At 43.1% G+C, this 20,606-nt stretch overlaps 1 protein-coding gene across 13 annotated transcripts in view; it reads left to right on the top strand.

Moving 5' to 3' along the window:
* Positions 1-20,606, top strand: part of NCKAP5 (NCK associated protein 5) — a 918,970-nt gene that overhangs the window by 849,815 nt on the left and 48,549 nt on the right. For 11 of the 13 annotated variants that reach the window (XM_064484702.1, XM_064484710.1, XM_064484704.1 and 8 more), the window contains 2 exons: positions 11,213-11,527; positions 14,035-14,171. In XM_064484702.1, coding sequence (XP_064340772.1) covers positions 11,213-11,527; positions 14,035-14,171 — 452 coding nt within the window. Of the gene's footprint in view, positions 1-11,212; positions 11,528-14,034; positions 14,172-17,196; positions 17,330-20,606 lie in introns of all 13 variants that reach the window. The other 2 variants (XM_064484709.1, XM_064484706.1) reach the window with 1 other exon arrangement.

The following is a 20,606-nucleotide window of genomic DNA, read 5'->3' as shown; positions in this document are numbered from 1 at the left end:
TGATCAGATTTGTACATTTTTGGTTTTTTCTTTACGTGGTTCCCCCTTTCTTTCTTTTTGGGGCTTCAATTGTACATATTTAGACCATTTCATATTGACAGCCAGGTCACTGATGGTCACTTTCTTTACCTTTTCTTTCTCTGTGTGCTTTATTTTAGATAGTTTATTTTGTTATGTTTAAACATTTACTGATCTTTTTTCCTGCTGTATCTGATACCTCTGCTAATCTGCTATGAATTCTGTATAGTGGTTTTTTTTTTTCATTTAAATGTAGTTTTTCCTATCTACAATTTCCATTTATGTGTTTTTATTTTAATAGCTCCTAACTATGTTGAAGTTTTACTTTATATCTTTGTACGTATTTATGACATCTACAATATTTTTAAGTTAGTGTTTAATTTCATTACTTCTCATGACTCTTTCTGTTTCTGTTGATCACTTTTTCTCTTAGATGTGGATTGTATTTCCCTGCTTCTTTTCATGCCTGGTGGTGATCTTTGATTGGATGCCAGAGATTGTAAAGTTTACATTGTTGAGTGCTGGATTTCATTGTATTCCTATAAAGATGTTGAATTTTGTTTGGGGTAACATTTAAGTGATTTGCCAATTAGTTTTATTATTCAAACCTTGCTCTTCAGTTTTGTTATGACAAGCCCAAGGAAGCCTATAATTCTGGGTATAATTTAGCCTTATTACTGTGGCTTGGCCCTTCTTAGAACTCTCCCATATGGTCCAGAGAGGCTTGTCCTCTCTGCGTGGTGGAAACATAAACTATTTTCAGCCTTTCGTGAGCTCAAGAAATTGTTTAGCCTACTGCTTCATAGTCATTATTTCTCTGACTTCGTGAATTTCACCTCAGGCATGAGCAGGTTAATACAAAGCTGAAGTCGGTAGGGAAACCTCTGCTATTATCCTTTTTTCCTAAACATTGCCCAGAAAATTCTAGCTACCTCAACCACTCACACATACATGCCTCTATTTCCTCTTCAATTCAGCAGGATCTCCAGACTCTGTTCATGTTCCATCTCTCACTGTTTCAGTCTGGAATCTATTGCTGGGCAGTTGGCTGCAGAGATTACAGAACTCACTTCATTTGTTTTCTTTGATTCAGAGATCAGCTTCTATCCTGCCTATTGTCCAGTATCTGAAAACAGTGTTTAACAGTGTATGTGTGTTCCTTAATCCTTAATAGACAGAAGCAAAAATCTCTCTGTATTTTACCCATATTCATATCGTTTGGTCTGTTGGATCTCATTACTTCTTTATTATCTTCCTGTTGAAACAACCATGGAATATTGGAGAGTGGAGAGCGGCAGCTGAAATGGAAAGATAGGCTCATATCAACTTCAGCCTTCTCTTCATCCACATTTCAGCTACAGTCACATAAAAGAAAAATAAATGATCCTTGAATATTCACTTAAAATAGAATACCTCATAATAATTAAAATGCTGAACCAAGCAAGTAAGTCATGTTAAAGTGAATATTTAAAAACAAAAGTTGCAGTGTCTGAAGACTTAAGCTTTCTTCCTTTCTGCATATGATTTGAAAAATCTTTAATATTGAATCAATATAGAGACAAATGAAGAAGAACATCTATGAGTTTAAATTCTTATCTTTCTGGGGCCTTTTGTTAAATAGCTATAATCGTAGTAATAAAAGCAAACTAAAATAATTTGTAATTTTAGAGTATCTAAAATTTTAATTTAAAATTTAGGTTAATATCTGCCTCCTGAGCACAGTAGGCAGCGTGTCAGGTTATTAAATTAGGTTAATAATATGTAGGATACTTAGGCTCTCATAAACATCTTTAATACATTTTTCATCTGTTGCTAAATTGATAGATCTGAGTCTCCTGATGCATCTCTGTTTTTATGTGCTTCCTGCCAGATAAAGCTGTCGTGACTCTTCCTGCAGCACCTTCCCCCTCAGTTTATTTTCTTTCCTCCCTTCCCTCACTTGCCTTATCAAAGCAGATGTTATCCAGGCAGGTAAAATGGAGAGGAGAGGCAGTTGTCCATATAGTTCAGCAAACCTGATAGGGAGTTTTAGAGATTTAGAGAGACAGATGTACCCATAATAGCCATCTGTGTCTATCAGATTCACCAGATAATTGTTCAACTTTTTACTTCCTTTAGGCAGGGCAGATAGAGGTGTAGTGAATCTGGGAGAGGGGTAGATTGTTGAACAGATACAAGGATAACCTTTCAGGGCAAATATTTCCATCTTCTCTAAGGGAAATCGTGACTTACTAACTTGGGAATGTGATCTGAGAATGTAATAAGTCTGTGAACCAAGGAGAATCAGTAAACAGCATTTGTTTAGACTTTTAATATACCTTTCATAAGCGCCATCCCAAAAGTGAATCAAAGGAAGATACAAGCGAATAGCTAAGTTATAATTAGATTGGGAGAAAAAATTTGAGAACAGAGCAATTTTGTCATGGATATAGAATGATCAAGGATAACAGGAAACAAAAGGGAGAGAGAAATTGGCATTTCTTCAGTTAGAAGAATGGTGATTAGGGGAGGGTAGAGTGGATACCTAGCATGCATGAGGTCCTGGGTTCAATCCCCAGTACCTCCATTTAAACAAACAAACAAACAAACAAATTTAACTACGCCCTCAAAAAAAGAAAGAAAAAAGAAAAATGGTGATTATACATCATTGCTGGAGCCATTGTGGTTCTGTATTTTTATGGTACTCTAGAAAGTTAGGCTAATAAGAGTAAGGTTTGTTGTTGTTGTTGTTGTTGTTGTTGTTGTTTCAGTTGGAAAAATATCTGAGGAGGACAAGACTTGACATATGACCAGGAAAGTGATCAAGTGGTAATCATTGCTCTGTGGGGAGTTGGAAGGGATCTGTGTTGTACTCTCATAAACAGGGACTTTGACCTGGAAGTGATGACTCCCAGAGCAAGACATAGGAATCTGGGATCAAAGTCTGTTCCTAGACCAGATGACCAAATTAAATGCTGATTGTTAAACTGTAGTGATTACATTAGCCTGCTCTTACACAGAACAGTCAATAGCACATACAAGTCTGGCCTGTGTTTTACAAGACAGGCCTAGTAGCATAGCAAGAGTTATGTGATGACCTCAAGATTTTTCTGTCTAGAGGTATAAGATTACAGAGATAGTTCTTAAAATTTGTAAAATCAAGAAGGGTTTGGGAAATTGCATAAGAAATGTCAGAGTACTAGACCAAGAGCCATCCCCAGTACCTTAGAAGACGTTGTCCTGGTATCGCTGACAGGAAGGAACACATCTTACAGCAAATTTAAGGAATTTTTTTTTCAGGGGTTTTACCAGATGAATAATTAAATAAATTCAAGAAGGATTTCTGTGAAATTCATGGTTTACATGGGCATTTGGAACACATTTCTGACCTTTTCCAGTTTATATCCTTAAGTCATATCCCCAGATTTTATGTGATGCTACTGCTGTCAGACAGAATATGGGTTCACTGGATACCAGCCCAGCCTGAGGTCACATGTCTTTCATGTTGGTTTAAATAACTTGTCCTTCACCTTGACAAAGGAGTTTTAGGAACTGCTTTTTTTCTCTTTAAACTTTGTGTCATATTAATTCCTTTCATTTTTTCTCATATTCATTCCCTGTGTAGTCTACCAGACCCCCAGAGTACCAATTTTCCTTTATATCAGAGAGAACACAAGGGATTGGAAAACAAATTTACATTCTTCTATACACTTTTCAAATCCCAAAAAGCTTCAATCCAGTTTGAACTTAGAAGCTGAGTATTCTCCTGCATTTTATAGCCATCAAATTGAATTTACTCTTCCAGAAGTTCATCTTAATGCCACAGTCAAAAGTTACCCAACGTTTGTTAACAAACAGCCAACATAGTCATTCTGGATTACTTCAACAAAACCACAGGATAAACTTAGAATGAATAACCTATATTTAATTGATATGGCTTTGGCAACAGACAGGTTTTTTTTTTAAGTGTATTTCAGCCATACAGATGAAGAAAAGGATGTGCAAATAAAGAGATCTGCTCTCCCATCTGTAGTTTAAGTTTCTATTGCCAATACCACATGTAGCTTAAAGATGTTTGGGAACCTGGAGAGAACTCATACAAAGACTTACTTATATGGCCACTTGTATAGTAGGAAAGGATGCCAATTAATCATACAGTTTGAATATTAATCACCCATATGTTGCTCTTTCTGGCTGGTGAATTGTGTTGGGTCTTCACTGCATGTTTGGCTGAAACTTTGTAGATATGACCAAAGTTCTCAAAGTGAAGAAGAGTTTGGGTTTTAATATTTTCTGTTTTCCTAGAATTTATGAGTGTGGAAGAGTGAAAAAACAGTGATTACTAAAGTAGTTTGTTGAAGATATAAAAGAGGGTAGATCATTGGCAGAGGCGAGTGTAATCTTTTAGGACAGACATTCTGTCCCCTCACTAACTGCAAATCATGGCTTAGTAATTTGGGAATATTCCCTGAGAAGGTAGTAAGTCTGTGAACAAAGGAGAATTGGTAACCATCATTTGTTTAGGTTTTAAAAAAGCCTTTTCGGTGCCAACATCAAAATAGATTTCTTGAGGAAATGGACTCCACCCTTCCTATACAAGAGGCAGCTTGCAACCCACTCCAGGTACTTTGCTCCATATTTATAATTTCTCGTGAATGATGTGGTCCACTAACTCTCAAGGAGAGGGTTGTCCCATGGTAACTGCTTAGGCAATAACCAGGTGGCTGTTTAGTAAGATGTGCCAGCGCTGCAGCAGAACCCTAACCACACAGATTCCGTGTCTTCGATTCCGTGACAGTGTGTGTATTGTGTACCTGCAGGGGCCCTCACCTCTCCCTGACAACCCCTTATGGAAACTGCCTGAGCACCCACTTTGTAGTGAGAACTGTGCCAGGCTTATTACCCATGAACTGTGATTATATGAGGTCAGAATGTTTTTAAAAAACCCCTTGTTGTGACACAGCTAGCAGGTAGCCAAGCAGGTCACCAAGCGTAGTCTTTCCAACTCTGAAGCCTTTTATCTTTTCACTTCATTCTTCTGAATATTCAGACCAGCTTGGAACTCAGGTCAGGTTTGCTTAAGCCTGTGCTGTGTAAATCTCTTTGAACAGACACATTAATAATACCAAGAGGGGAGAGGGTATAGCTCAGTGGTAGAGGGCATGCTTGGCATGCACAAGGTCATGGGTTCTATCCCCAGTACCTCCATTAAATAAATAATAATAATAAATAAACCTAATTACCTGCCCCCCAACAAAAAAAACAAAAACAAACAAAAAATAATACCAGGAGTTTTAGTTTAGAAATTCAGGTGATTAAATTTTATGAGATAGGATCAGTGAAAAAAAAAAAAGTTGCAATACTTTAATCTATAGAAGAGAAGACTGAGGAAAAAATTAGTTGGTGGCCTTTCCCAAACACTCAAAATCACTGCTAATTCAGATTCCACTAAGTTGGAAATTTATATTAATTTTCACAGTGCTGGAAATAAACTTTTCCCTTTCAGCTATTATTTTAAAGAAAATGTTCCAATGTAAAGGGATATTGTAAAACAAGTTTGGAAGGTGCAAGGAAAACCTAGTTAAGGGAACAAATTGTTTTAAAAGAGGAAAACCTCACTGTTTCATATAAAAACATATAAGAAGTTACTGAGTAATCTCAACCATTCTTGACACATGGCTCCCAAGAGCTTGCCTCTTTAAGAACTTAGTTCTTGTGCTTGTGGGTGCTGGTGGTAAATAGGATGCCAAAACTCAGCGTGGCATGTGCAGTCCTGAGGATGTGGGCCAGGGGAATGATGCTAGACCTGGGTCCTTCCGGCCCCGTGATGCTTTGAGGTGGGGGCAGGGACTGAGGAGGCTGCTAAAGCCACGTCCATGCACTGTCCTTCATCTTGGTCCCTGACCCTTGCTCTAAAGGCTTGGAAGTGTTAAGAAATCAGTCTTTAAAATATTCAGTAATTCTGAGTGATCTTATCCCCCTGGCTATCTGAATTAATGAAGTCTGGCTGCATGAGAAAAATAACTGCCCAGAAAAAGGAAGTCAGCTGTTTTCTCTGGTTGCTGAAGTGAGAACAAAAAGCAGATTGGGATTTCAAAAGGAAAGCTTCACATTCAGTTTAATCCCTGGAAGAATATTCTAAAGATTAGAGCTGTTTGTTACCCACCTGTTCTTTCACTGCACTCGGTGGAAGCTGTGTGTCAGGCGCTGTGCTGAGCATGGGTGATGGAGAATAAACCAGATGCTCTCTCAGCCTATGACTGTTATCAGCTCTATCAGCATATAATTACCATGCTGTAGAATTAAGGCAAGGTAGGATAAGGAATGGGCCTACATGGGAATTCTGAGGAGATGAATTAAACCAGCCTGCCTCCAGAATGCTAGCAGTCTAATGACACCTATTTTGAGAATTACTGCCGTTTTCTGAATAATAACTGCATGTCTGTTCCAGGCATCAATCTATGTTTATTACATGCTAAGTTTGAATCCTCAAAGCGCCCCTGTGATGAAGGTTATATAATCTAATTTTCACATGAGGAAACTAAAGGCATCTAGTGGGGCACTTGGTACAAGGAGCAGAGAGGTGGCCATGCTCACTGGCCAGCCGAGTGGGGATTGTTAGATTACACATCCTCAGCTAACAGTTAAAAAAAAACCTTGGTGGAAATGCCACCATCCCACACAGAACCTCACCCTCCTTGGCTGCTCACCCCCAGCCCACTCCTCCCTTCTCAGGCACAGTAACTTCCCTCTTTACGAAGCTTTGAGTCCAGACAGTATTCCTCACTCAAGCACACTCAACATTCTTTCCCAAAAAGGAAAGCCTAGAAATTCCCCTATCAGCTGCTAGGAGACAACACAGCTGTCCACCTCCTTCCCTACGAGATATGTATCCAAGGTGACATTAAAAAACAATCCTAAGTCCATTTAGTAAGGAACAATCCCCTACCACGCTGACATGCCCTGTAGGGAGGGACCCTGCGTGTGCTGAGATGTTGAGCCCTCTGCTCTCAGGTGGCCAGTGGCCCTGGGACAGTTGGTATTTTCTTCAGTGAGCCATGTTTACTGTGTGTGCTACAACGTTAAAAAAAAAAAAAAAAAAAGGACTGGTAGGGGGACTGGGGGTATAGCTCAGTGGTAGAGTGTGTGTTTAGTACACTCAAGGTCCTGAGTTCAATCCCTAGTACCTTGTTCAAAATAAATAAACTTAATTACCCCTCCCTCACCAAAAAAAAGACAAAACAAAAATCAAAAAAAAATTTTTTTTTAAACAGGAGGAGGCTGTAGCTCAATGGTAGACCATATACATGCTCAGCATGCACCAGGCCCTGGGTTTAATCCTCAAGGCCTCCATTAAGTAAATAAAGAAATAAACCTAATTGTCTCCTCCTCCAGAAAAAAAGATGGGAGTCTTTTCTATAAGTCATGTCATCCCATAAAACATCTGGGGCTTGGTGGTGGTAAGTGCGAGAACTCACCTTGAGAGACAGTTAGAAGGTAAATGGGAGGATGAGAAGTAGGTGGGAGGGCTGACCAGGGTCAGAGATGTAACTGATGGCCTTGGAAGAATGAAACCCACTGCTCCATCTAGCCACCCGCCCTTTGAACTCCTTAGCAAGTCCCTGTTGGCAGCTCTTCTCACGGCCTCAAACGTAAACTTGGACTTGCTGAGGTCAAGACATTCAAGATGCAAGGCTGGCTTATCCCTTTGAACTTTATTCTTACCACAGCCATTTAATTATTTTGTGATTTCTCATAATTCACTGAGAAAAATATCGTGACCATTTAATTATTTTGTGAGTTCTTATAATTCCCTCAGAAAAAGACTGGCTTCAGAAGTACAATATCTAACACTTTTTCAGGTTACATTTTTTTTTATGAACTGTGAGAAACTTACAGTGCCTTAAAGAAACTGCATAAAGAAGGTGTCAGCATTTTCAATATAAACTCTATTTCCAAAGGTTTATGCATTCGGGAGAAATTTGCTTGAGGGTGAAACTTGGCATATGGTGCCTGAGCTCTGACTGTCCACACCTCATTTCATAGGAACTTACAGATGAGTCCTGCAAATTCACTACATTTGGCATCTGTAATTTTTAGAAATAAAAAGATGGCTTTCATAGCAGGTGATTTCTGAGTTTTATGTCAGTGCACACAATTCTTAGAAAATCAGAGAACTCAGGAAAACCAGAAGCCCTGTTCTGTAGATTCTAGTCTGACAATATTGCGAAAGGAAAGGAAAATAATCTAAAGGGGCAGATACCAACAACCGTTGGTGTCCTCACAAGGGCACCAGAGTTAGACTTCCTTCATCATTCTTCCTATCCCAGACTCCTCCTCGCCCTATTTCCTGCCTAGTGTTTCAGATCAGGCCAACAGACACAGGCTTTGTGTCGGGCCCTTCCCCGGAAAATCACTGCAAAGGTTGCCAACTTTACTTTTTGAGTCTCCATTTGGGGGGACTAGAGTAAGTGCTCTCTAAACCATAAATTACTTGCATGAGAGACAAGTTCTTAGACAAAGCCAAAAAAATATTGTCCTTGGAGGCAATGCCTATCACCAAACCAAGAGAGGTGAGATAAACAGCAGAAGAACTCTGGCATGGAAGTCTACAGATGCAATCCAAGGGGGCGGAGGAAGAGTTACTAGGCAACTGTGGTTCTCGGGAACCATGTAGATGCCAAGAATGTCAACAGCAGACTCCAAACTCAGGCTGGGAGGCACGGAACCAGCGAGAATTCGGGACCGCACCAATGCCAGAGGAGAATCAGTGGAGCTTGGTGGTTAAGAGCATGGTCTTTGTAGTTGTGCAAGGCTGGATTCAAGTCTAAACTCTTTATTTACAGCAGATGGCCTTGGGCAAGTTCCAGAACCTTGTTGAGCCCTGACTTCTCATTTGTAAGTGGTGGTAATGGTTCTTACCTCATAAGGATGTGAAGATAAAGAGATGACAAAGAAAACAGTGAACTCCTAGTAGCTGTAAAAGCAGCCAAATTTGATGATCCATCTTCACAAAAAGAAGATGCATCCTGAAGGCATCCTGAAGATGCTGGGAGTAAATTATTATGGCAGGCAGCCTGGGGCACGTAGGGGCTGACACATCTCAGCTGTTACATCCCAGGAATCTTTGATCCCCGTCCCTGAACACTGGGTCAATTCTGATCCACTTAGTCCTGTGTGAGGCTGAAATGATTCAGACATTTGGAACAGCCCCAAGTACAACACATGGATGTGCTGAATATGAGGAGGGTCGTGTATCTAGGCTAACATGAAGAAAGGACACCTAGTTCTGAATAATAGGATCTTTCTTTTCTGGCAGTGCCTTCCCATGTGAGCAGCTGATCATTTCTCCAAAAGGCCATTTTGTAGTAATTGAGTCGGCTTAATTGAGGAGAAAATGAATAGAGAAGATAATGAATAACCTGGAAAGCTGGTTGAGAGTAAAGCCAACCAAGTGGAGGCCCTGAAATGAATGGGACTAAAACTTAGCCCCTGTGGTCCTGGGGAAAACTCAGACTACAGCCATATGCTCAGGGCTCCTGCAGCCCGTGACCAGTCTCTGAGATGGCTAAGCAGCACCATACTGGAGGAGGAGTATCTGCCTCTTCCTACTAAATATCCCTCTGGAGACTGAATCCTCTCTTTTGATAGGGATTTCATCTTCCTAGTGCTTCTAAGACCAAGCACCAAGCCTACTAGAACCTATAAAAGCCAACTCTGTAGCCATCCCACCCCTCTGTTTCCACCATAGTATTAGGAACTTCCCAGAATTCTACTACTCACTCAGAGCCAAGAGGTTTCAAGGAGGAAGGTCAGGAAATGGGCAGATTCTGAAGTTCAGGTACTAACTGCTGAGCATCAAATGCGACTGTGTGAGAAAGTTACTTAAGGATAAACAATTTACGTATCAGGCATCTACTGGTATCTAATAAATATACCTCGTGTTTTGTAGATGCCATCATTCATTATGTCCTTCATTTAGCTCTCCTACAGCATGCGAGGTGTCATTCTAAATTTCAGAGATTCCACAGTGAATGTATTTTTATTCTCACAACAACCTTGTAAGGAACCTGTGACCCCAAAGGGTTAAGGATCTTGTGCAGGGGTTCACACAGTTATTAGCAGAGACCAAGCTCCAAGCCACTGTTCCACAAAGCACCACCGAAATGTTAGCTGTCTAGCCTCTTGATGGAAAGATCATATTCTGGTATATTCTCCTCTGTGCCTAACATGGTGCTAAGGTGTGCCTCTTCCCCAGTCAGAGACTGGTAAGATGCTAATATAAACTTTACTAAGGATGTTTCATTCTAAGATTATCATGTGAATAGGAGACTCTGGGGTGACAGGCAGATCTTGGAACCTGTCTCGTGGCTTAGGTAAACTATGTCACATTTCATAAATTAACTATGTGATAATTTTTTTCAGATATTTTGCCTGGCTAGAAAATGTTTTGAAGGTGAGACAAAATTAGCAGAGTATGTCACATATGGTGAAATCAGTTTGATTTGTTTTAGGGTATAGTGGGATCCCTGGGAATGACAAGAAATCCAAAGGGTACTTATGAGTTCTGTCATTGCATAAAGGCAGACAGAAAGACAGAAAGTGGTCCTATGGTATTCTCCGTAAGACCTCAGATGGCAGTTAAGTCAAGTGAAGCCCACATGATAAGTGATGTTCCCTCTGGTAAGGTACCTTTTGGATGACCCTTAGAGCATGTGAATTACTTGTCCTCACAGCCAGATTGAGAGGCCAGAGACTTAGTTAACTGCTGAATGGATGCTAATTCATGCAAGAGATGCACAACTGCCTGTGTTAGGACATCATTTCAATTTGTTATGTGTGCTCATTACTCTTCTTATTTCAGTTAGTAAGTTTCACCTAAATGGTTGAAGTCATATGATTCCCAGCTGACATAAAGGTGATCAAAAGTAATGTTTGGTCTCTAGAGTTCTTTTTCTGTTATAACTTGAGAGAACCATGCAGGTTCTCTTACTGCCAGGAACAGCTGGCCTTCTTACTTCATATTACGTGAAGGGAGTATTTTCATGTTTAGCTAAATGTCTGCTTCATGCCACTCGCTGGAAACTTACTACACCATTAACATTATTTCTTCCTTCTAGAGATCCCCTTTCCTCTAGACCAGATCCGAACGCCCATGATCCTTTTCTCCTTTTACGTGAGCCGTGTCTAATCCTCACTCTGTTACTCCGTCTAGAAACGAACTGCCAGATGAGGACACTGGACAGTGGGATTGGAACCTTCCCGCTCCCAGACTCGGGAAGTCGCTCAGCAGGACGGTACTTATGCCAGCCAGACTCCCCAGAGGACCCTGAGCTGCTCCTGTCTCTCCAGCCCACCCTTTGTACAGCTTCTTCCATACGAGCCCAGACGCTTGAACGAGAAGTGCCTTCCTCTGCAGACAGCCGGGGCTCTGCAGACAGCACCATTGTTCATTCCACCTCCGACCCCATCATGACAGCCAGAGGGATGCGACCTCTTCAGAGTCTCCTCCCCAAACCAGCCTCCTCAGGTAAAATGCCTGTTACCTTCCAGATTAAATTGTTTTCCCACCAAAATAATGCACTTGCTGACAGAAATGGAAAACAAGCAGCAGAAAAGGTTTCCACCAGGAGGTCAGTCAGTGACCTCTGCCCAAAGGAAATGTGGGTGCATGAAGTCTCTCTATGTCGTCAACCAAAAATTAAAAAGACAGGTATCAGACGTTATCTGCTCTTAGTATTATTTACAGAGCGTACAGATACATAGAGGAAACCAGCGTGTGAGCATAGGTATATGGATATAGACATTGATAAAGAAAAAAGAACATACAACATGCACTTCAGATTTTATCTTTTAAAACTCAACTCTGCATATAAACCAATTTAGGCCCCAGATGTAAATTTAGCTGAAATATTGTCTGCCCTCTAACTAGAAACGTATGTCTTCTGACATATTCCTATCCTGTTCAAATGTATTTATATGTTGAGCTGTAAAAAAATAGTTTGATATATTAGCAATAGATTGTGGATTAACTGCAGTGGAAGGAGGCAGCCTTTCCCCTGAGAAGCATCATCTTTCGCTGCAGTCAGTTGAAGCAAGCTTCCATGATTAAGGATCGGACCAGGCTAAGGGTCAAAGTTTTTTCATTGTTCCCTCAAGATTAAGAATATTTATTGCAGCTCAGGATGACACTAAATAATCTTTAACTGGTATGACTCATGTGGCATTTATGATGTGCATGAGCATATGCACTAGAATTCTGGAGGCTTTCATTTAAGATTTGATGGCGAGAAAGGAGCCACAAGTAGAGATCATACCATCGGCTTCTGAGAAATTAGGAAAGAAGACTTTTAATTAAACTTCTTTGAATAAATGTGATTGGGCTATTTCCATGGCTGAGTTCTCCCTCCATACAGGACTCCTAAGTGCCACGAATGTTTCATCACAAACTTCTGCTCATTTCAAGTCAAGGCGACATTTTAAAAGGCTGTAATGCATATTATTTTTGAAATAAATGCATTGTTAATTAATGACACAGCGTCCAGAGAGTCAGGGGCGAAATCGTAGTTATAGATTATGTGCTCCATGCCTGGGTAGTCGCGTGTGTGACCTCAATTCGGCAGCAGGCCGCCGAGCAGACTCCATGATTAAACACTGTCATTATAACAAATTGAATAGAAACCGCAAGCCTTGAATTGCTTCATAAGAAGGAGATAGGGAGGAGATTGTTCTGATCTTGCTGCTAATATTCACTGCACTGGTTATCTCAGGTTTGTGTCTTAATTAAATGGTCAGGAAGAGTTGGGAAAAAAAGGAGTATATGGTATAGGGCGAGGTCAACACACTGTGGGACATTTTTGTGCCATGCAGCCTGAAGCTTCCTGTCCACCTCAAGATATTGTCACTGTGTCTGAGGCAGGGCCGGCTTGCCAAGGCTTCTCTCTTCTCTGTGGCTCTAAAAATTAAGGAATGGAGAACAAGCTGGAACAAAGGAAAGTAGTTTAGAGCAGTCACTTCCTGTTTAATATATGGGTTTGCGTTGGTTTCTCTGTTATCCCTGCATCAAAAATGGAAATAACTGTACAAGTCTCCCCATGCTGGTGAAAATACAATTACTTGGCTTCTGCTCACAGGCAGAATGCTGTGGAGAGGCTCTCACAGCATGTCTTGTTGATAATCACTGAGGCTGGAGGGTAATAACAGCAATTCTCCTTTCTGGCATGAGGAAGGAGTCCACTCCACAGGGTAATCTACTGTTAACGGATAACGGAGGAGCTTTCTTTAATTAGTCTCTGCTAATTGCAGCCTTGCATTTACAATGTAACCCATGGGCCAGCAGCAGAACCTGGGAGCTTGTCAAAAATGCTGCATCTCAGACCCCACTCCTGATCTCCTGAGTCAGAACCTGCAGTTTAACAAAAGCTCAGCCGATGCATGTGCACATCAGAGCCTGAGAACTAGAACTGCCCTGCCAGATCTTTAAGAGTCTGAGCGAGTTTCCCAAACCACCTTATTCAAAATGACCTTCGTAAGTATTCAAGGAAAATCAGGGTTCTCTGCTCAAACATATTTGGGAAAGGCTGCAAATTCACATCTTCCCTTTGGGAATTATGACCATTCCTATTAACACAATGAAGGCTCTGAGAAGTCCTCCGAAAAGGAAACCCGGCTGTTACTTGATGCATGACACAGCCTGTGGAATAATCGGCTTGTCCCAAGCAGTTTGCCTGCTGAGCCTTTTCTAACACTAAAAGCTCATTAACATTTTGTGGAAAAGTGGTCCAAGGACAGTTTGCCTTTGGGTCTCCCAAAGTGGACCTCCTCTAAAGAGATACCTAATTCAGCAGACGTTTCTGTTAGCACAGAATTGCAGGGGACAGAAATGTTGTTGGGAACCTGAGTTTTCACTGTATTTGGACCTTTTTTTTTTTTTTTTTTTTTTTTTTCTAATTTCTGAATATCTCCCCCACCCTCCTCCCTAAACTTGTAAGGAGTTGAAGAAAGCTGATTGTATTTCATATATGTTTCCTCATTTAGGAAAAATCAATTCCCAAATGCAGAATGAAGCCGAGCCAAGGCCTCAGACTTGTTCGTCCTTCGACTACACTGAAAACACCATGGCCAGCGAGCCACTTCCAGCCTGGGGGGGCGACAGCGCGGCTGCCCAGACCCAGGTAAGGGAGGCCGACAGGAGGGCACCCTCCGCCCGCTGGTCTGAGTGGGAAAAGTGGCCTCCTTATACTCTTCCGTGGTAGATTTAATTTAAGTCAACTCTGTTGTGGGTTCAGCAAATAAAAACCAAAGCCCCAGGCTCTCCTTTTTCCCCTGAATAATTAAGTAATACGGTGGGCTCTTGGGAGGAATTCAGATGCTTCTACTTATCCGCACCCAGCCTCTTGAGGTAAGGATGCTCCACCCTGTTTAGAGGTTGTGGAATGGTCATTCCCTCTCCCAAGCCATAAGAGCACCACTTAGAATGATTTAATGATATTTATCATTATCTCATCAGTTATTTTAACCCTTACCTTGCTCCTATGAGGCAGGAAAAGCAGCTATAATTGTATTCCCTTTAAGGATGAAGAAACTGAGGTCTGGAGTGGTCAAATGACTTGCCAGGGTCAGTGAGACCTGTGTTTCTTCCATCCCCATCATTTTTGCTGGGGGTTCTCCATCCACCCTGAGATGGCCCACAAGGCCTGCTGTTGTGTGATTGGACCTAGGGTGGAACTCAGAGCTCAGCACTTTTTGGTCATCCCTCAGTATTCCCTCCTAAGCTCCCTCCCGCTTACCTCTGCCAGCTAATTACTTGGGCCATATTCAGCCTGGTCACGATTTCTCAACTTGCCCTGGCTGGCCCACTTCCAGGTCCTCGGTGGTGTCCACAGTGAGAAGAGTGGGAGGAAGGACACAAGGATAATTACCAGGGCCTCCCCGCCCCTCCTTGACCCTTCCTGCGTCTGCTGCCTTGGCTCTCCCTTTCCCGGCAGTAGGAGGCCCTACCACTATTTCTACTAGGGTTCCTACCCAACTTTGATGAGGAAATACCCAGATGAGCCCACACTCAGGTCCCCCACAGCCAGTGTGGCCAAGCCTTCTTTCATCCTTTAACTCCTCGGTATGGATATGGGGCCCTGGACAAGTAAAGGAAGAGATCCCTAGGCCCAGAGCCTCAATTTACAGCAGAGGACACCATCTCCAGAGATGCTAGACCGTGTTCAGGGTCCAAGGGAAAGTTACTGTGGCACTGAGATTAGAACTCAGCCCTCTGAATTCCATGGCCAGCACTCAGAACAGGGGTCTGGAAGGCAAAGGAGTAAATGAGTGTATCCTATCATGCCTTAAGTAGGCACAGAAATGTCAGGACCCCTGCAGAGCAGTAGTTCCCACTCTTGAGCAGGCATCAGAATCACCTAGAGGGCTGCACGTCTTGCTGACCCCCACATACTCCCAATGTCTAATTTGGTAGAGATGGGGTGAGATCCAAACCCTTCTAATAAATTCCCAGATGATGTTGATGCTATTGGTGCAAGAAACACAGTTGGGGAAGCTCTGCTTCAAGAACTCTGTGCTTGTTTTGGGGACTGAAAAACTGAGAAAGTCCAGAGTTGGAGGGGAAATCATTCAGAAATGACAGGTGGTGATAAGGGTAAAAGTGTTCAGGCAATTCCAAGAAAGTTAAAAAAAAAAAAAGAGAGAGACAGAGTTAGTGCTGACCAGGAGGGAGGTATCCCCTCTACATGTGACGGCAGGACGCTCCTCACCCAGCATTCATATCCCCCAACACACGCACCTTTCTGGGGTCCTCTTCCTCATCATTCTGCACCAGCTGTGCCCATTGGAAATCCTGCCTGGATTTGTAAGTCACAACTCTGGCTTGGAACTTACAACTCTGCTTCATCGACTGTCAGGGAGGGAAAGTTTAAAGCAAGAGTGAGCCTTCTATTTCCAGTCCCGAGCACAGTGCCTGGTTCCATTCGTGTCTGATGAATAGATAGAGGGATGAGAAAATGCATCTCATCACACTCAGGGTCCTGCTGGAACTCTAGATGGGGCTCCCTTGGAGCCACACCAGTAGTCTTGTCATCCTTCACAAACATCCCTGCTAGACCCCCAGCACCTCCTGTATTGAGCTCTGTAACCCCCAGAACCTAGAACACCACTTAGCACAGAGGAAGTACTCAACCGGCATCTTTTGAATGGCTGAATGAGCAAGTAAATGAATAAGGGAATAAAAGAAATGAGTAATTGCTTCATTTTATAACCCCAGCTGAGGGAACGTACATCCTAAAGTGTGTTTTTATAATTTCCAGCCGAATGACACCTTCCCAAGGAGACTTGACTTGAGAGACACAACCCATCCACCTGTACCTAGGCTATATGGGATGGCTGTGGAATAACAGGCTCTGACACAGTGGTCTGCAAACATAAAAGGGAGTCCATGTGGTCTTGACATTACACACAGGAGTTGCAGTCTTAGATATCAGTGTTCTGCTTGTGTGCCTTGTGGGAAAAACTGTCCATACAGTATCAACAGCCTCAACAATTCTTGAACATGGCACTGTCACTACACCTGCAAGATTCTCGTGGGTCAGGCTGTGTGTACATGGGAGCAAGAGGGGCGACTGAGTCGCTTGACCTGGGAACTGTCAGTAGACTCGAGGATTATATATAAGCCTGTCGGGCTAGTGACTGTGTACTTTCCAAAAGGCGCCTGTCCTTTCAGGGGCTGGAATAAAATTATAAATTAGGCAAACATTTATTCTTTTGTTCCCAAGGTTGATTATTGTCATATTCTCTGATACCTGAAAGCAAATGATGAGATCCGTTAAATAAATAAGCCATAAGGATTAGAACAGTGGCTCTAATTGGTACTTGAGAAAAATAGACCCCATTAAAAAAAAAGTGTACAAAATGCAGAGTGAGTAACTGTGGGGACTGTCCTGTGCCTGGGACAATGGCAGCATGTGGTCAACTGCTTCATCCGTGCATCCCATGCCTGCAGCTCTGAGCGGACTGTACCGGCTCTGCATGAGGCAGATGGATGGGCCAAGCACACTTGTTTACGGGTGGAGTGGTGGAAATGGAGTAATTCCATGCACACAGCGACCGCCAAATAGGAACAGTTTCACATCCTCATGGAATGTTCTGCGCATTTCGATTTGCGTAAATGATCTTACCAGTCTCATATTACTCATTTAGGACAAGGTGCCCAGAATGTGTGCGTACTCTGCCAGCGGTGGCAGTGATAGTGACAGTGACCTGGACTATGGAAGTAATGGTTTTGGAGCTGGAAGGGGCAAGTTAGTGAAAGCGAGGAAGAGCGCCACCCCAGGTAACGCCCGGCGGGCACCCCGCACGTCCGGGGCTCCCCTCTCTCTGGGGCAGCCCCCATCATGCCTTTCACTGTGCTCTGCCTCTACCCCTCCTTTGATTTTACATTGTAGCTCCACATCTCTCCTGGGATGTAATTTTCTGGTACGTCCAGGAGATAGTCTACGTGCATCAATTTGTTTTCTGGTATCATCTTAATGACAATGCAGTACAGTCTGTAAGGACTTTATTTCCAAATCTGGCATCTCCCAAAAAGTCTCCAATTGAGTTATCTCCACAATGAAGCAATGACTATAAAGATAAGTTTGTTCTTAATTACATACTTTGGTAAGTTGAATCATCAGTGAGCCGTGGATGGGGTGTTCCAGGCTCTCCCACTAATACCATGCTGTGCAGCTCTGGACCTGTTAGCCACGCCGTTATGAACACGTCTGTTTACAAGGTTGAAACTCCCTCGTGTTATTTTTATTTCAATCCAAATTGGCAGTCGAAAACCCATTATCCCGAGGCATTAAAAACATTCAGATGGCATTTCCTTACACATACAAGGGGACAGATGATCCCTTAACCTAAAATGTGATCTGGGATCTGATTCTAATCCACTCCAGATTGCCAGAAATATTTTAATGATACAATGGATAATCATTTTTTTCGTACTAATCAACTCTTCTTAGATACTAATTTAGCAATTGTCTGATGAAACCGTGACTTTTTAAAAAACAAGACTGATACGTTGCTTTTGAAAAAAAAAAAAACATAATCTAGCAACCATGTGTATCTTTGATTTTCCAAGAGTATTGGCATTTGTGACACATGGGGGTAAGATTGTCCTGTAAGAATCATCAGTAAGCTGAGCCTCCTCTTTGTTCCTTGCAACCCTACAAGTCACCAGAGAAGCAGGACCAATGGTTGGATCCTGCAAAGTCTTGCCAGAGGAGAGTGGCCAATACCCCTGGCATAGTTAGGCTGCTGTTCCTGTTAGCTCTCGGTGGTCTGTCGTTGTCCCGCACGTGGCACAGAGACACTTGAAATGTGGCTAGTGTGAGTAGGGAACTGAATTTTTAAATTTAATTTTTGCTGTAGTTTTCCTAAGAGTTCTCACTTGGGCCCTTCCACTTTTCTCTATTTTAACTTGTTTTTATTTTAATGAACTTTTAGTATTAATAGCCACATTTGGATCATTGTGCAGCACAGGGAGTGAGAATGGTTCATGCCAGTTCTAATTAAAAATACAACACGATTCACTGAGAGATTGGAGGTGGGGTGAAAGAAAAAGCAGAGTCAAGGTTGGCTCTCAGGTTTGGGTCCTGGAAGGGATAACATTCTGCTTGCTAAAACAGAGAAGGCTGAGGATGGGGCTTCAGGAAGCAGACTGGTAGTTGATGCTAAGTTCAAGGTGCCCATTGAGCAAGTGGAGGTGTTGAGTGTGTGGTGGGCTGTGTGAGTCTGAAGTTGGGCAGGTCAGGTCTGGTCTGGAGACGGACGTAATCAGAGTGTCAGCGTGTTGATGGCATCTAAGACCCTGGGTCTAGGTGAAATCAGGAAGGAGACAGAGTGCTGAGGCTCCCTGTTCAGACCTGTCTCTCACTCTGGCAGTGGGGCTCCAGGGGTGGAGGAAGGAAATGGGGAGCAGGGAGGAGGGATGGTCTAAAGGCAACGTGAAAACTACTTGAAAAAGGAAACAAGGATTAAGACAAATAATCTGACTCTGAATGAGGGAGTTCCTGAGTAGGAGAGAAAAATCACTTTAGGGTTCAGATTTCTCACAGAGCTTTTAAGTGAGTTGTGCGAGAGCAGTAAGGAATAAACATCAGGTGATGGCTCTGCACCCTGGTGAACAGGGAACTTGCTCCTTTACTTTTTTTCTATCCCTCTCAAAATGAAGAGACTCTCAGCCTGAGTTTCTTTCTCTCTATACTCATCCTGATCCCTCCAACCAGAGCAAATCCCAGTTTCAAGGAGCGGGCTTCTTTCGTTCTGTTGCTTTAGCCTCGGGGCACACGGTGCTTCTTGGGATAAGATGCAGAGGAACCCTGCAAGCAGCACAAGCATCTGCCCTCTGTCTTTAAAAGTGGACTTGTTGCCAGAGCTCTGTCATCCGCACACCCGGACCCAGCCGGCCACCCCCTGGCCGGGGTGGATCACGGTGCTGCCAGAAAGGGAAAATGTGCCGACAGCTGGCTTGGCGGTGGGTGTGTGCTGGCTCTCAGCCCACCCGGGAACTGGCGTTTAGGGTGGATGCAGCACCGTTAACTTTTCAAATGTTGGCAAAGTTGATAGGAAAAGCAAATAGAAACAATTAAGGGAAAAACACCACAAGGAACACATGCCTTGGGTGGGCAGGAGAGACGTTCTTCCCTCGGAGTTACGACATTGCCTGGCTTTCGTCACATGTGCCTGTGACGTGAGATCACCCCCACCTCCCCATTCCCTCTTTAAGTTACAAGGTTTAGTAACAGAGGTCCCCGACCAGCAGAGTGGAATTTGCCAGTGGATCTTAAAGCCTCAGTGGATGTTCTCCAAAATAGTTGGCCTTTCTCAAACACACTCTCTCCCTGGTTCCCGGAAATTTCCCTCAGGTAGGGAGGGCACCTGCCAGTGCCAGTCCATCTCCAAGGCTTCTAGAAAATGCACACTCAGTGGTCTCTACCCCACACCCTGCGCTCTCCTCTCTAATCCTTCCCATGGGCCGCTGTTCAGCCATTCAGTGCTCATCCGGGGGTCACAGCATGCCTGGGGGGGCCCTCCCTTTAAACCAGAAGGCCCTGTGACCTCACATTCCCCGGGTTCTCCCATCCACTTGCTGCTTTGAAATACACGAAATATGGCAAAAGAATCCTCCTCCTAAAACTCTGCCTGTGGGCTCATAAAGCACACAAAAATATACACATCTTTTTTTCAAGGTTGGTTTCTTTAGCTTGACTTTGAAATATGTTTAGAAAGTCCAGGTTGTTAGGGCAGTCAGCAGTGGGAGCAAGATTTAGGAGCCAGGGAGGTGGCGCAGCGGGTGAGGTAGCGGACGGAGTGAGTCTGTGGCTTTGTTTCCATGGAGCCGCCCACTCTGATTTGCCATGATGAGCATCACCAACACTCCTGCCCCTTTCCTGCAGGCAAGGCCAAAGAGAAGGCAGGACCAAGGGACAGAGATGAAGGAGAGAGAGAAAACCAGGGACAGAATGTAGGATGAGGAGGACCCAGTGGAGTTGCAGCAATGAAGCCCCAGTCTTTGCGTGGAGCAGGGGAGGGGAGTCTCCCTGCTGACTGAACTCCCTGGACCT

Source organism: Camelus dromedarius, chromosome 4 (assembly GCF_036321535.1).
Source record: "Camelus dromedarius isolate mCamDro1 chromosome 4, mCamDro1.pat, whole genome shotgun sequence".
Taxonomy (NCBI): Eukaryota; Metazoa; Chordata; class Mammalia; order Artiodactyla; family Camelidae; genus Camelus; species Camelus dromedarius.
The sequence above is the reverse complement of the archived record's forward strand: the minus strand, read 5'-3'. Positions and strand labels throughout refer to the sequence as shown.